The sequence below is a fragment of the Lepisosteus platostomus genome, chromosome 4 (assembly GCF_059453375.1).
Source record: "Lepisosteus platostomus isolate fLepPlt1 chromosome 4, fLepPlt1.hap1, whole genome shotgun sequence".
Lineage (NCBI taxonomy): Eukaryota > Metazoa > Chordata > Actinopteri > Semionotiformes > Lepisosteidae > Lepisosteus > Lepisosteus platostomus.
In genome coordinates this window covers 43,744,647-43,761,148 of record NC_142614.1, presented here as the reverse complement: position 1 = coordinate 43,761,148, position 16,502 = coordinate 43,744,647, and the positions used below count along the sequence as shown (strand labels likewise).

The following is a 16,502-nucleotide window of genomic DNA, read 5'->3' as shown; positions in this document are numbered from 1 at the left end:
GCACATGAGCCCAATCACAGAACAGGACTAGTAATGCACATAAAGCATTCAACTAACACTTTCCCAAAAAATCCCAGATTGTTTCCAAAATCCAAGATTGATTTTAGATTTGGAGAGTGTTGTTTTTAGCTATAGATCAGGTTTGTAGAATATACAGAAATGGTAAGGCAGCATAATACACACTCTGCTTTGACGGTCAGAAACATACATGGAAAGTATTGCTTTCTTGCATCAACCATGTATTAAGATATCAACGCCAACGGAGATGTGAACAAGGTGGTTGTTTATCAAGTAAAAAACTAACCCATCCCCCACCAACTTGCATTAATGCTCAAAATAAACCAACATCGTAACAGAATTTGAAGTATGAAACCCCTTCAACCACAGAACAAAGATTTTATAGAATTTTGCTTTATTTTATATATAAACAAGAGTGTCAAGCTGATTCCATGTCAGTGTCAAACAGCTGGAGTATAGAAACCTTACCCATACTTACTGTCTGAAATGCCCTATGAGCACTCCAGCAGAAATGAAAGCTGCTACAGTACCAAACCACACAGAAACATTTTCTTGACAGACACTATCACCAGGTAATTGTTTCACTTCTTAAGATTTTATTTTTAACAACATTTTTTCAAACTCGTAATACATTATATGCTACGTTCATAAAAAATGAAAAGTCAATAGCAATTAATTTTTCCATTTGATTTTTCCTTACAGACTAGCATTGTACCCATCACTAAAGAGGCTCACAATGTAAAGTTGTGAATTAAAAAGTTCTGAGAATAAAGCCACTCTACTGTGTATGTATTCGCTCAAATGCTCCCCCAAACATTGATAAAGACCTCTTGGCCCTGGAGTAATCCTTTCATGTACCAGAGCATAGATACAAGCAGCTACATGCTTTCTCTGACTGTTGTGGGGAAGAGAAGAACAAAGGATCTTTTTAAAAATGAACACATTAAGAAGCATAGAGTCCTAGAAATGTGGTATTATTTAGATTTGAAGTTTTTGTACAACGTGGCCGGGATGGATAGATTTTGGTCCGCCGTGTGGTCAAGTTTAGCCATAAAGATCATCATCATTGTCCTCGTTGTAGACGTTTCCACCGCTGCCACCAGCAGAGCCCTGGCTTGGGCCAGCGCCACCCTGGTTACTTGAAGGGAATCTGGAGCAAAGAAGAAAAAAAAAAAAAAAAAGAGACCAATCAATACATGGAATTCTGGTACAGCCTTCTCTCTAGAGCCTTTACCAACTGGAATTGTTGGGATTCTGGTGTAGTGAGGATGAGGCTAAACAGCACATTAATAAGGTCAGGTTTTATGAAGTGTTAGAGCTTAATATGCATAGTAGAACAACTAAACTATAAAGCACCTGAGTGACAGTTTTCCCCTTCATTGTTAAAAAAGCTGAAGTTTTTTCTATTTTAGTCCTGTCATTGAGAAAGGTGCTGTATAATTCAAATGTTTCATTTAGGCAAGTTTATTGGATATTGTGATGCGCTATAAGCATTATATTACTTTTCATTTTGATCTGGATTACCCTTAAAGTCTGGAAGACATTTTAAAAAATAAAGACATATCTGGCACTGTACTAGAAGCTGACTCAACATTTTGACTTCCTTAACATACACCATGAATTTGCCATCCCACTGCTGTTACAAGAAGATATTTTGGGGTTTTAACTAGGCAGAGGGTTTTGAAAACAAAATGATGCGTGAACTGTTTTTTACCTGAAGCTGCCAAAGCCTCGGCTCTGTTGCAGGGTCTGTGCAAACATTTCGTATTTACGAATGTCATTATCACTGACTGAGCGGCGAGCAAAGCGCATGGCCTCCTCAAAGTGGTCTTTACGAATCTCCGGAACAGGGTCATCTTCTTCCACCTCCTGCAAAACAACGGGAGGTTTAACAGTTAAAACGTTCCACAGTTTGGATTAGAAGATGTACTGCATATGCCAAGTGCCACTGGAGCAAAGTATTCGGAGTTACAGATTTAAACTGACATTTTTTATAACAAGGGCACAATAGATATGTTAGGAGCATTTGCTCCACATTCAATACTCCCAAGCCCATGACAATCCTATTTCAAAACCTACTGCATAAAAATTCCAAGACACGAAATTTTGCACACTACAATATGCAATACTCACATTTTAAAGCAAGATGCCAACAAAAGGCTTAGGTTTTGGTCTCATTATTCTCCTACACATCTAGAGAATGTTGAAGTCCACAGATTTTATACTTGAATATTATAACTTGATCAAAAAAGCTCACCATAGCTGAGGGATTGGTCTGTCTCTCACGTTCCCGCCTGATCTCATTTTCAATTGACTCTCTGATGGCTAGCTTGCAAGCTCGTTGGCAGATTTCTGTCAAGTCAGCACCAGAGAAGCCATTGGTCATCTTAGCCAGGAAATCCAAGTCCACATCCTAAAGAAAGAAAACGTTTTAAGGTAACAATGGACAATTAAAAAAAAAAAACACAACACAAAAATCTGTTGAAAACAAGTTTTTTAGGAACAAAATCTGTTCAGTGAAGGTTTAGAACTATCAATAAACAAGTGTCCTGGAGTGCAGAGGTCCTAAAAGCTAGTGAGTTCCTGATTTACAAAAATTGACTACACATTCACTTCAGATCTACAGCAAAGATGGCAAAATACTTCAAATGATTAAATGTTCTTTTGTAGGTTCCCTAAGGACTAATTTGCCGAGATCATGATATACTATTGGTTTGTAACAATTTAAGTTTGACAATCCTGTAAGCTAAAGTCCACAATATTACAATATGAAATATTTTCCCCACACTGCAAATCAATTTTGTTTCCAAGGGAAGTTAGCACACCAACGATGAAACAAATGCAAGCTCAATTACAAAGAGAAAGGAAAAGACTTGCCTTGGAAATGGGAGACTTTCTGAGGTTAGCCTTGAGGATAGCAATACGAGATTTCTCATCAGGGAGAGGGATGTAGATGAGCTGGTCCAGTCGCCCAGGTCGCAGAATGGCTGGGTCAATGATATCTGGTCTGTTTGTGGCCCCAATAATAAAAACATTCTTCTTGCTGGACATGCCATCCATCTCGGTCAGGATCTGGTTGATAACTCTGTCAGCTGCACCACCACCATCTCCAATGTTGCCACCACGAGCCTTTGCAATGGAATCCAGCTCATCAAAGAACAACACACAGGGAGCAGCCTGACGGGCCTGGATACAGAGAGGGAAAGAGGTTTCAGTAAAAAGGGACCTTCACAGAAAAAGTATGAAAGTAAAAAAAGGTTTCATTAGTAAAAAAAAGCTAACCATCTCCAAAAATAAATGTAATAATTCATTAATCTTAGCACAATAAATCTTACTATGAAACATATTAAGATTATGCCTGAGGTTAGATTCATTCAGGTGCATTCTGGAGCTTTTGGCACTGGAAAACCTTAATGCAGCCTGAATTTACCCATTCTTGATAACCTTTTCTGCTCAATCGTAACTTACCTTGTCAAAGATCTCACGAACATTAGCCTCAGACTCCCCAAACCACATAGTCAGCAGCTCTGGTCCTTTGATGGAGATGAAGTTTGCCTGACACTCATTGGCAATGGCCTTTGCCAAAAGAGTTTTACCACATCCAGGTGGCCCATAGAACAGCACCCCTTTGGACGGAGTCATACCAAACTTCAAGAACTTGTCTGGATGTTCCACAGGATACTACAAAAAAAAAATTCAGTTTGTGATTTAAACCCTCATACATGTCTGATGTAATCATATAACATTTTTTTCCAACATATACTGATCTGTACAACAATTTCTGTTAACCTTCCTCACAGGTTTTGTTTGAGCTCTTTCAATTCCTAGATCATTAACCACGTGGAATTTACTGCTATTACCTGTACAAGTTCCTGCAGTTCTCTCTTGACATCTTCCAGACCACCAATGTCTTCCCAGGTGATATTGGGAACTTCCACCACTGTCTCTCGCAGGGCTGAAGGATTACTTTGACTCAGAGCCCACTACAAGATACAAAGGAAAAGATAAACCACCATACCTATCTAATAAGCTAGTAACATTTGCATTCAGGTTTAATTTTACCACAATCTACAAACTTAAGAAGTATGTAGATGTAATTGTGATCAGTCCTAACAAAAAACATTCAAAGATGTTTTCGATTGTATGGTGATAACTATTTAATGCTTTTGAGTTTTTCCCTTAATTGCCCATATTACCATATCACGTGTACAATACCCAGTTGTACACAACTGCTGCTGTGTGATGTTAGGGCCTATGTAAAAATAACATTGAACTAGAATAAAATGTAAGCTTAACACTTGAAGGTTGTCAAGTTAAAAAATTGTTCATTAGCACATTTTGACTGAAAGAAATACAGTATCCGCTAGCATTCTTAAGGACTTCTAAATCCACCTTACAAAAAATGTAATCAAAACGTGGAGATCCTTAGGTGTTCTCACCCTGAAGTCATCCATGGTGACAGCCAGAGAGTTCATGACCTCTGCATCAATGGTCTCATCCTCAAGATCAATGAGGTCCATTTTCTTTCTGATAGCCTGAAGAGCAGCTTCTGAGCAAAGAGCAGCCAGATCAGCACCAACATGGCCATGGGTCTCATTGGCAACCTGGAAATACAGATTCATAGACACTGAGAATTCTACCTATTATAGCTATCAGCCAGAACATATCCTTCCTAACACTGGCCTAAACCCTTCACTCAGTCAGCTACATCCCACATTGAAATTTCTTTAGGGGTAGAGTTCTGAAAAATATGAAGTTATAGAAAAGAAACCACATCTGGCTTCAAGTCAGAAAATGCATTCAACGAAGGGAAGTTTACATCAGATCAACATTGAGACCTAAATACTTCCCCAATCATCCATTTTGCATAAGTGGAAAGTAAAATAATGTAATAATAATAATGTAAATGCCCTTTACAAACAAAACTCCTTGAGCCAAGAAAAAAAAAATCAAGAAGATGAGAAGAGCCTATATAAGACAGACCTGTTCAAGATCAACATCATCAGCCAGTTTCATGTTCTTAGTGTGAATCTGAAGGATCTCCAGTCGGCCTGTGGCATCAGGAATTCCAATGTCCACCTCTCTGTCAAAGCGTCCTGAAGTGACAGAAAAAGTGCCATTAAAAAATGCAGATATCAAAACTAAGAGATTTCTATCAGAAACAGGTTTTAAATGTGCACTGTTAAATGTGAATTTAATTGAAGAAATCAAGATCTTCCTTTGCTCTTTATTCACTTTATTACAAAAATATGTTGTATCAGCTAAAATGAACAAGCACCTTATGAACTCTATCTAATGATTTAACCAAATCCCTAAGGTTCATCCAGGAGACTATCAGTGTTAATTTTTTTTTGCTCTCATATCAACAGAATACAATAAAAATGAGTGGAAAACCCCAGATCCCAATCCCCATTCAGAATAGTAACCCCTTACTCAAAATGTATGCCATTAGAAGTTAGCCAGAAAAAAAAAGACCAATATAAAAAAACTTAATATTTGGTATCTTACCAAATCGCCTGAGAGCTGGGTCAATGCTGTTTGGTCTGTTGGTAGCAGCCATGACAATAACATGTGCTCTCTGCTTCAGACCATCCATGAGAGTCAGCAACTGAGAGACAATGCGCCTCTCAACTTCACCGTGGGTCTGGGAGAGAGAAGCAGACCAGTCAGCCTTTGCTCAGGGCTTTCACATGCTAATGAATGACAAGTCAAGACTGTACTGAGGATGACAGTCTACTATTTACAGATGTCAGTCTACGGATGAAAATTCAAATTATATAAAAAAATCTATTTCACTCTGGAAAAGCTATTCTAAAGGCCTAGGTTTCTGCTCACCTTCTCTCTTTTTGGAGCAATAGCATCAAGCTCATCAATGAAGATAATGGCAGGGGCATTCTTCTCAGCTTCTTCAAATGCTTTTCGCAGATTGCTCTCTGACTCTCCAGCAAGTTTACTCATAATTTCTGGTCCTGAAAACACCAGTAAAAAAAAAAATCACACAGATATTAGATTTTCCCCAATATCTATTGTTTAACTATTTTATTCTCACAGAATATTTTCAGTAATGTAGGATGATTGGATTCCAATGTTAAGGGGATCTCTCCATTTGCTTTGACAACACAAAAATTAAAGCACAATATGCACTACAAGTTAAATTATATTTATCCAAAAGTTGTGTATAGGTGTTTTTATTCTCAAGCCCCATTCAAAGCGGCATAAAAATGTAACCTGGTCTGAATCCAAAGAGTGTATCAGACAAAATGGTGTGATTTATATACAGTTTTTCCAATTTCAGTTTACACAAATACATTTCTCCTGTATACAGCCCCTTACCATTAATGAGGAAGAAGAAAGCTCCTGTTTCATTTGCCACAGCTCGAGCAATCAGTGTCTTGCCAGTTCCAGGGGGTCCATAGAGCAAGATGCCACGTGGAGGCTACACATATAGAATTTTTCTCATTACAATTATACACTTACACACACTGAAAACTGAAAAAAATTGCTAGAATTCAGATTTTTATTTTTACCTAAATTGTAGTTTCTTTTCAGTTACTGCTAAAGCAACCTAGCAGTCTAGGTGTCCAGTTTTTACCCAACATTGCACAAGGGAGTATTCTCACCATTCCATCGCATGTTAGCAAACAAGTAGTAAGCGTCCGTCTGCAGCTCCAGAACAGGCAATACCCACCTTCACACCAATAGCCTTGAAGAGTGCAGGGTGCCTGAGAGGGAGTTCCACCATCTCCTTGATTTGGGCCAGCTGTTTCCTCACTCCACCAATGTCATCATAACCAACTTCATTCAGAGATTCTTCCTCATCCTATATCCCAAAATTCACAATACAGTACAGTCCATTAATGTCATTGCTTTCCACAGCTTGTATTTAGTAATTCCAGCAAGTGTAAGACTTATCGAATAGTTAATCTAAAATAACACATTAGAAGGGAGCTCCAGAAATCTAGATTAAGCAGATACTGACAGATCAATCTGTAATTTATAATCAAGCCACAGAATTTTCAACTGCTCATTGCTTCAAAAAAGGTAGTGTATATAATTTTATTTCCATGTTTTTTTTATTTAAAGAAAAAAAGTATTCTTTAAGTATTTTTAATACACAAGAAAACAGATTTCAATGCAATTTGGGTGAAAAAAACTTCATCTTACAATGTATGTCATAAATATAATAGCATTGTAAAAAAGGCAAAAACTATTGTATTCTCAAAGTAACCCACCTCTCGTTTAATAGGCTCTCCTTCACAGTGAATCACTGTGTCAGGAGCCACTATACAGTAAGGGCTGGGGTCTGTCTCCACCACTTTGAATTCCACAGCTCGCATTCCACCTCTTACCAGGAAAATATCTCCTACAAAAACAGCAAGTTTTGTACAAACAAGTATGTTTAGGAGCCAGCTGGCCAACTCCCATACACCCACCACAAAAACCTATCCATTCACCAATTTTCAGCTTCATCCAATTCAGGGTTGTGGGGGAGCTAGAACCTATACAGGCAAGCAGCAGGCAAAAGGCAAGGGTATACCCTGGATAGGACACCAATGCATCACAGGGCACATACACAGACTCAAACCAGGGCCAGTTTATCAGGAAGTCAATTAACCTATCACCATGTCTTTGAACATACTGTGGGAGTGGGGAAAAAGCCAGAGCACCAAAAGGAAACTCACACAAATATAGGAAGAACATATAAGCTCCAAACCAATAGCACCCCAGGTCCAGAATTGGATCCTGGACCCCCGTGCTGTCAAGTAGCAATGTTACCCACTGCACCCCTGTGCAGCCCCCAACTTATTACCTTCCATTCAATTTATTTGAAGGATATTCCATTTTTGTAATTAGTTTGAGAACATATTCTTTTCAAATGAATTTCTGGAAAACTGAAGGAGCGGATTCCGTGGATTGAAAAGACAAACCATTAGGTCCTAGCAGACATCTAGCCACCTCTCTGCCTCCCACCAAAATTAATATCACCTGTGGTAAATCACCTTCCGCTAGGTATGGAAGGGGAGCAGTAAATCCAGTTTCCAGGAAAAACAGGATTCAGTGAGACTTATCATTAAGACATTTACCTTTCCTGATGGGCCGGTATGCCTCCAAGAAGTATGGCTTGAGATAAACCTCAAACAGATTTCCTGTGATCCCTTCCACTGTGTCATCAATAGGAAGAACATGAATACGTTTGCCATACTTCACGTCTGGGCATGGCTGGATACTGTTTAAAAAAAAAGGTTAAAAATATCACCCATTGAAGACACAATTGGAAACGCAATTTAAATGACATTTCAGACTGCAGTTCCATGATTCCACAGGTGTGTGAATCTGACAAAAAGAGACAATGAACATGGTTATTAACCTATGCAAGCACAGTCTGACAAACTTGATCAGTCTATTCAACCTGCAGACGCCACAATGCTCTCTATTACACTAATTTACGACAGCCTTCTCCTAATTTAATTAGAAGGATCAGTATAGACCTGATTGCATTAAAATACCTCCATGGAGCAGGTAGGAGTAGCTGCAAGTTAAGAACTCTTGCTTAGCTTAAATGTGGATTCTTCACTGTGGTTAGATCTCCACCTATTTAGCAAATCCAATTGAATATACGTTTCCTAAACTTGAAACTAATTTTCTGTGATCCTTGTTATGTAATGAAAAGTGTCATACAATTGATGAAAAACATACCAAAGATCATCATGGCTTGGCAATTACTCTACTGTATTCATAAGGGAAAGGTGAAGCCCTATTGAAACAGTGTTTGAAGTTTTCTTTGATGGCTACAAACATTAAATAAACCACTTTCTCATGCATGACAAAAAACAAACAGCTATTCTACCAATGGCTCCAAAAATAATAAAAAAAGGCTATATAGTTCTAGTTTCACTGTGGAGCTATTAAATTGAATTAGATTATGAGCATACTTAATTTTAGATTATTTTACCTCATGTTCAGCCAAAAAATTAAACAACCCACTCAGACACAATCTATACAAATCTATAAATTAATTGTTTTTAAAGAGCAATAATAAAGAACCTTCAAATAAGCAGGTATAATATAGATTACACAATTAAAAACTAACTAAATCCACTTGTACAAAAATGAATTTCAGTACTGTGGATCTGCGCCTGTGGCTGAAAGGTCGCTGGTTCGTATCCCGTGGCAGCCAGAGGAATCTTACTCCACTGGGCCCCTGAACAAGGCCCTTAACCCCAGCTGCTCCAGGGGCGCAGTATAAATGGCTGACACTGTGCTCTGACCCCAGGCTTCTCTCCCTGTCTGTGTGTCTCATGGAGAGCAAGTTGGGGAATGCAAAAAGAAATTCCTAATCCAAGAAATTGCATAAGGCCAATAAAGTGATCTTATCCTAGAAATATTTAAGTAAAAAAAAGTGTACTTTATTATTTTTTTTCATTAAACACATTTATTTCAGTTTAACTATTTAAAAGCTATTATAAATTCAATGTCTTTTATAGAACATAGCATAATTTGCATTTAGCTTTGTAAAACAATTCTCAAAATGCAGTCAAAGTGTCTGTAAATACTTAATCAGACATTGAAGCCAACACATAAAACTGGGGTTAAAAAAACTGGTTAGTTTGTTCACATCAAAGGCAAATAGCCAAGCTTCTACTAAAGCCCCGCACCAATGAGAGTGGCAGTTTCCACCCTAAATGTCTCACCTGATGACGTCTCCCAGCCTCACTCGCAGATTGTTGCGCACAACCCTGTTCATGCGCACTTTTTCATCAGAGCAGGTGTCATCAGAGAGCACTATACACACTGTTTCCCTCCTCTTCTTCCCCTTCAGCAGTACTGTGTCACCTCTGAAGAGCTGCAGCTCATCCATTTTCGCCTGTGGCATTGACAGTGAAACAAACAGCAGCTTCACAAACTACTTCTTTAAAAGGCATTTTTATTCAAATAGTTTGTCTCAGGGCTGCACAGTGGCGCAGTGATTAGCATTTTTGCTTCGCATCACTGGGGCGCTATCTGCGTGGAGTTTGTATGTTCTCCCGATGTTCCTAAGGGCTTTCTCTGGGTGCTCCACTTTCCTCCTATAGTAAAAAGACATACTGCTAGGTTAACTGGCTTCTGAAAACAACTGGCCCTGGTGTGAGTGTGTCCTGTGATGTCCCTGGATGGTACACATGTGTTTGTGCCCACTGTGTGCCAGGATAGGCTCCAGTTCCCTTGTGACCCTGAATTGGATGAAGCAGTTAGAAAATGGATGGATGTTTATCTTAATGTAAATAGCAACAGCCTTGAGAACTAACATTTATACACACAAAGACAAAGTCCACGATACTAAATATGCAAATCAGGGAGTAAGACATGCATACTAAAGATGGGATTACACAGGGTACAAGGATTATTTTTTCCAAACTGCTTATTATAGGAAAAAAACTTGCAACTTCCCGTTACTTCCATAATTTTAAGTCAGTCTCGGATCCTAATGAAATTTCTACAAAACTTTTTTGGGTGAAATAATGCAAAGCACCACAGATCCTGTACATGGCCAGCTCTACTTAATTATGCAATGCACATGTTTTCTAAGAATTACTCTAATTAGCAGTGCCCATAAATACTTTAATCTGGTTTGTTAAAACCAAATCAGAAAATATAAAGTATCTTCCAAAACCTTTAATCGTCATCAACTGTGTTTTAATATCACGCTTACACTTATTATTAAGCGGTTTTCAAAATGTTCTTCTCAATTGCAAAACCATCTATATTTTAAGTCTCTTCAAAGGTCTTGTGAACCACGGATGTAAAAGACAGCAGGTACGGAGAGGATGTTTGTTCTGTTTACAAATCTGTTGCTTATGTTTGGAATGAAACAAGCTAAAAAAAAGTGGGGAAAAAAAACTCTGAAAGTCATCCTATAAATGTGAAGAATGCATTTCAGAGATCTACCAGACATACTAATTCAGAAAATGGTCTGTAATTGTGTTTAAAAGAGAGATGTCATCTATCATTGAGAGAAAGAAAATGGAATAAAGTTGACACTTTGCTATGTGGTATTCCTACTGACATTCAAGACATTTCTATTTTAGTCACAGGTCTTTCTCAAACTGTATTAACGAGGAAGTACTTTGTTAAACTGGAATGCATTCATCAAACAACTACCCCAAATAAAAAATAATGTAGGCAAATAGTATTGAAACAGCAAAAAGGCACAGCGAGAAAATTTACTACATCAATAAAGAATATACCTGAGAAAGCGAAACCACACTATTATCCTCATTGATGGATTCATCAACGATCAGCCTGTTTGGTCTGTTCTTCTGTTTTAAAATTGCAGTGGAAAGATCATCATTTTTGGATCTGTAAAAAAAAGTTATGTATTAACCAACAAGGTTCAATACTGTACAAACAAACACAAACCATTTAATTATTTGAGCAATTAAAAACTACTCAAACATTAATGGTAAATAATGACAAAAAGGATTGCACGGCTCTTTGCTTTTCTACAATGTTGTGAGTTTGTTATACAATTTCCTCGCTGTTAACACCTGTACACATTAGAAGGACGTTTTTGGAAGGAAAAAACATGGAATTTAAATGCTGGTAAAAATGTCTTAAAATCATCGGCTTAAGAAAATCAGTAGGTACTGAAGGAATAAAACAGATTCAACATTTGGACAGCTTGTTTTTCTAAAATAACATGCTCAATGATTTTACTTTGTTCATTCCCATGGTAAAAACGCATAGTGATTTTGTATTGGCAAGGATGAGATGTATGATATGTATTATATTAGCTGAGTTTTAATTTGTTCACTGTTTAAAAGTCCTTCAGACTATAACACAAACACCTCAAAAGCCATGCTTTAAACCACTACAAGCTGCAAAGGTCAAATTAAAACCCCATAAACCCTTAAATGTTTTATAGCAAAAAGAAACCCACTGAATTCTTGCACGTTTCAAATTTTCTTTTTTAGTTTTTCCTTTAAATGTTTAAAAAACATTTACATGTAACTGCTTAAATAACTACCAAATCACAGTAAAACTCCAAAATCAACAAGACAGACCTTTAAGGGAATTTGTTCTCCCTAAAAACAAATTTGGCACGTGCTTTAACAAAACCTTCAGATTTAAACACCAAATTAAGTTCCAATCTGAAATAATTGAATTCTAAGCTACTGATAACTGACATGACACCTTGGATCAAGAGCCTTACATATCAATTGAAGAGGTCAATTAAAATGGTTTTAAAAGCGTTTTAAATAGTAAAATGGTAAATGGTGAAAGCCAATGTATTTGCTTTTTCTCTGGCAAAGATAAGATTCCACTTTTTAAGAAACCAGTGCTAAATAAGCATTTTTCTTTCTATGCCCTTCTCAATGGCTCACTGTATTCTCCAGGGAATTGTTACTGTATATACTCCTAACATAATCCAGTTTACTTTACTGATTAAAACACAAGAAACTGCCTACAAGCTATGAGCATTAAAAAACGAAACCACCTCACCCTGCACAACTGTAAATGAAAGCAAACTCGCAATGTGGAAAACCCCTGCTCACTGACCAGCAGAAACAGAAACGGTTAATGTAGGTCTGGGAGAACAGTAAATAGTGCCTTTATTTCCTATTTTATAAGGCACTTTACTGTATTTGTACCAAATAATAACACATAACATGTTTCAATCAGTGGATTACACTCAATACAAATTCAAAACGTACAGTGGGATGTAACCATTTAATCTGAACTAAAGCATGTATAATCAGTAATACATGTAGTGTTAAACGTCTAGTAATATATGTAGGCCTAAGACTACGTGCTGTGCTTTCTCCTACAGTCCGGTATGACCCTCCACGATGCTGGTATTGACCCACCAGCGGGCCTGCATGACTCGGCTTTGTTGTCATCCGTCTCCTCACAAGCAGGAAATGACGTTTAATAGAATGTATTTACGACAAGCAATCTACCATACGGATTAAAATGGACAACTAATTAAAGATATCATATTTATTGACGTGGACAGCGTCACAGATTTTAGGGTAATAGGTTGTTTACTTTTTACTGAACCTGCCATTTTGCCCACCGGCTCGAGCTACGTCGCCTTTGCAGTGTCATTACAAAGACGCCTCTGGAGAGTAAAACGTTAACAACTGTGCCCATTATATACATTGTGTAAAATACATATAAGATATCTGCATTTTTAGAAGGATCCAAGTAGTGTTGTTTTTAATAATGCCTTTGTCGCTTTGATTTACACAAATGTTGCCATGTTATCCCTTCATATAAACATTGAACTATACAGGTTCGCCACAATCTTCCTTGTCTTTAAAAACAATTTTCACTCCCAAACTGTCACGTGGTTGATAACTCGGCTCATCTTAAAAAATATAAATTGTAAAACTAAAGCGGAAAAACGGGAATCGAACGTGAATTGCGAGACCCCCAGCACAGGGTTTTGTGTTGAGGGACTGCGTCTCTTCACATGCGAACAGGCCTGGATGACACAGCAAGAAAAAAACGAAACTAAAGTGCACCGAAAACACAGCGGGAACGAAAATGCTCTGGGCAAGCAACTGAAATGTGCTGCATTATCGAGAAAACTAAGCGGGCACAGAGGAGAATACGTGGCGTTTTAAAAACCCGCCACGCCAATCTAATAAAAATAAAACGCTACAACTGAGTGAAAATAAAAACTTCCGACAACAAAAAAAAACCCTCCACGCTGACGATATTCCTGTGTGCCGGAACTGGGGGGGGGGAGGTGATCTCGCACGAAACAGACAAAATGTATCTATTTATTTGATCACATGCAGGGATTCGGAAATCGCGCTGCGTTTCAGCTGGTTTAAGTCAACAAAGTGAAGTTAAAGCCCCGATCGCCGGTTTGCGGAGCCGAGACAAGGTGCCGGTAGGCCGGAAGCCCTTCTCCTCGGCTCGCCTTGGTTCACACTACAAACTGCACCGCTCGTCACGTTTAAAAAAGCAGCACACGCAGGTATACGTTATAGGGTCTTAAAACCCTTCAAAAACAAAAATACTCATCCAGATCTCTTTCCAACTGGTCACCCCCCACCCCAACTCTCCCCATCAGAGCCCCGCATTTTCACTTCGATCCTTATTGCGGATCAACTTCATGGTACCCAAACAGGTTTAGGTCACGGAATTTTCTAAAAGACAGGCCCAGTTAAATAAAGAAAAAAAACATTAAACAACGGCATTTCAAACATCGGAACATTTAACTCATGACGTCTAGATAAAAACGTCATTTTTTCTCCGTTCCTCCCCGTTGGCTGAGGCGAAATCTCCTCATCGACGATGATTCATTAAAAATTCATTCTGGAGGAAACTAAGAAAATGTATTTTTTTAAAACAAACAAGGCGTACATAATTTTATTTTGTCCTACTTACTCTCCTCCCGATGCCATGTCGCCCCCTCTTGTGTTATTTTACAAAACAAAAAGAATAGCTCGGTATTTCGTTATTTATTGCTTCTCTACTAGCTTCTCGCCACAGTCCTTTTCCTCTCCAACTGAGTCCAAGGCCGCTCGGCTCCCTCGCATCAAAGCTGCGGAGAAACTCCGTCGCACAGACGGTGGCTAAAAACTAGCCAATCAAAAAAATCAATTTTGTTTTCCACCTGGTAACGCTAAAACTATTGGTCATATTTTTAAAACACCGTGGATAATCGACCAATCCAGAAAATAAGGGGGTTGCGGAATATTTTCTTTACCCAACAACAGAGGCGTTATTGGTTAATTTTGACAATGCTCAATGTTTTGTCAGTGTAGCAAGTGCGAGAGGACGCCCCGTAAAGCGACATGGCTTCAACTCATTGGTCCTTAATCTGTCATGTTATGTAAATTGCGTTTTCTGTTAGGGATGTTAAATTCAATTAAAATCTTCTTTAATATCTCAAATTCCAGCCCTTGTATTGTGACACTTTCTGTTTAAAAGCATTGATTCGGATTTAAAACGCTTTACTGTTAAATTTGCAATCTTTTGATATTAAACTATAGTCTACAGTTAGGATCAGCTTTTCTTGCTAGCTACGGTAGTTACTTTCTAATCCACACAAAATGTTTAAGATAAAAGGCCCTGGATTAAACTTCAGGGTTTCTTAATAGATGTGGTGCTAAAATAACACGTTAGGTATTATTTAATAATATTCTTACGATAAACTAGTTAATTAAGCATGCAATAGGTTATAGTAATTGACACTTGTGAAAAAATTAACAATTCAAAGTATATTACTTGGAAAAGTTCAATAAAAATGAAAGGTCTGGGTTGGCTGTGATATCATTCCATGTACCAAACTTCGTCTCTTTTGTAAGACAAATCGTTTCAACATGATTTTAACATCAGCAACACATCAATGGCCCGCTTCAGCTCAGTGAAGAGGTCGAATCTCTGCAGCACAAAAAAGGAAATCAATCCACTTTTGCCCCTTTCATTATTCTGCAAATAACGTATTGATCCATTAACGTCCATTAAGGATACAACAGTCACATTACTGTTTGCCAGTTTCGTTATACAAGCAAGTGGTCCTACAGATATTTTTTTACTATTATTGAATCTGTGACTTCATTTCTATTTATCATTTGGTTCCGGTTAATGTTGAATTTACATGAATAATTCAGGTTGGTTTCATTAATCTCCATCATTTGATTGCCTACAATGTTTTATACTGAACAAGTCTAGAGCCACCACATTAAGGGACTATTGCAGGATTTGTAGTGCTGAGACTTACTGTCTTACACTAAAAGTAACTCATCAACCAAATGATAGCTATAGACCTTAAAACAATATTGTACACTGACACTTACTGTATCAGGTCTGAAACAGACCATAAACTGATCGCCATCAACTTCAATAAATTAACTTGAAAAGCAAGATAAAGTTTACCCCATTATTTAAGTATTTCTTTATGAAATAACTATAGAGACAGTATATGGCTTCCAAATGTTTGCTGCATTTGCATTCATATGCTCTTAAAAGAATAGTTCCCAAGCAAGACAACTTCACAAAGCCAGGTCTCTACTGAGTTTAAAATGTATTCTCTGTGACTACATGTGTGATAAGTAACTAGCATGTATCTGTTTGTGAATTTACTCTTCATTGTTTTAGGGAAAACGTCTGAAATTGGAGCATTTTCAGGAAGCCATCATCTTAAAGATTTAACATAAGTTTGTGAAGTATGCTGAGTATATAAGTGCAAGGAATTATGATACAGCTGCATACCGACCCTAAAACACTGACACAGTTGAAATATTTAAGAAACGTTTATTTGAAACTGGCTGTACTTGTTTTAGGGTTTGATTGGAAAGGAATGTTATCACAAGGCCAGTCCAAACCTTTTTTTGCAGTTAGAACTGTTGCAGATTTCACCTGCTATAACAAATTTTGAATGCGTAGGAGAATTGAGAATTTCTGTGTGGGAAAAATAAATAAGATCCCACAGTCATTTCCACATAGATTATAGTGGTAGACTGTTAAATTCCAGAACCAGTTTATTG

The 16,502-nt window shown here is 37.7% G+C and overlaps 1 protein-coding gene across 1 annotated transcript; it reads right to left on the bottom strand.

Moving 5' to 3' along the window:
• Positions 1-594: 594 nt before the first annotated feature.
• vcp (valosin containing protein) lies at positions 595-14,557 on the bottom strand. The gene is made up of 17 exons (XM_088629554.1): positions 14,398-14,557; positions 11,244-11,355; positions 9,711-9,883; positions 8,103-8,245; positions 7,251-7,381; positions 6,707-6,838; positions 6,352-6,454; positions 5,854-5,987; positions 5,527-5,662; positions 5,002-5,114; positions 4,458-4,622; positions 3,879-4,001; positions 3,487-3,699; positions 2,896-3,204; positions 2,276-2,431; positions 1,733-1,887; positions 595-1,168 (listed from the first exon to the last, which is right to left on the bottom strand). Exons 1-17 carry the CDS (start codon positions 14,412-14,414, stop codon positions 1,063-1,065), a joined length of 2,421 nt encoding a protein of 806 aa, XP_088485680.1. The 5' UTR covers positions 14,415-14,557; the 3' UTR covers positions 595-1,062.
• Between the last annotated feature and the right edge of the window lie 1,945 nt (positions 14,558-16,502).

Excerpts from the sequence above, each read along its gene's own strand:
- vcp (XM_088629554.1), bottom strand. Across the intron at positions 7,382-8,102 it reads ATACCGGCCCATCAGGAAAG|GAGATATTTTCCTGGTAAGA; the intron begins GTAAATGTCTTA and ends CTGTTTTTGTAG. Across the intron at positions 3,700-3,878 it reads AACTGCAGGAACTTGTACAG|TATCCTGTGGAACATCCAGA; the intron begins GTAATAGCAGTA and ends TTTTTTTTGTAG.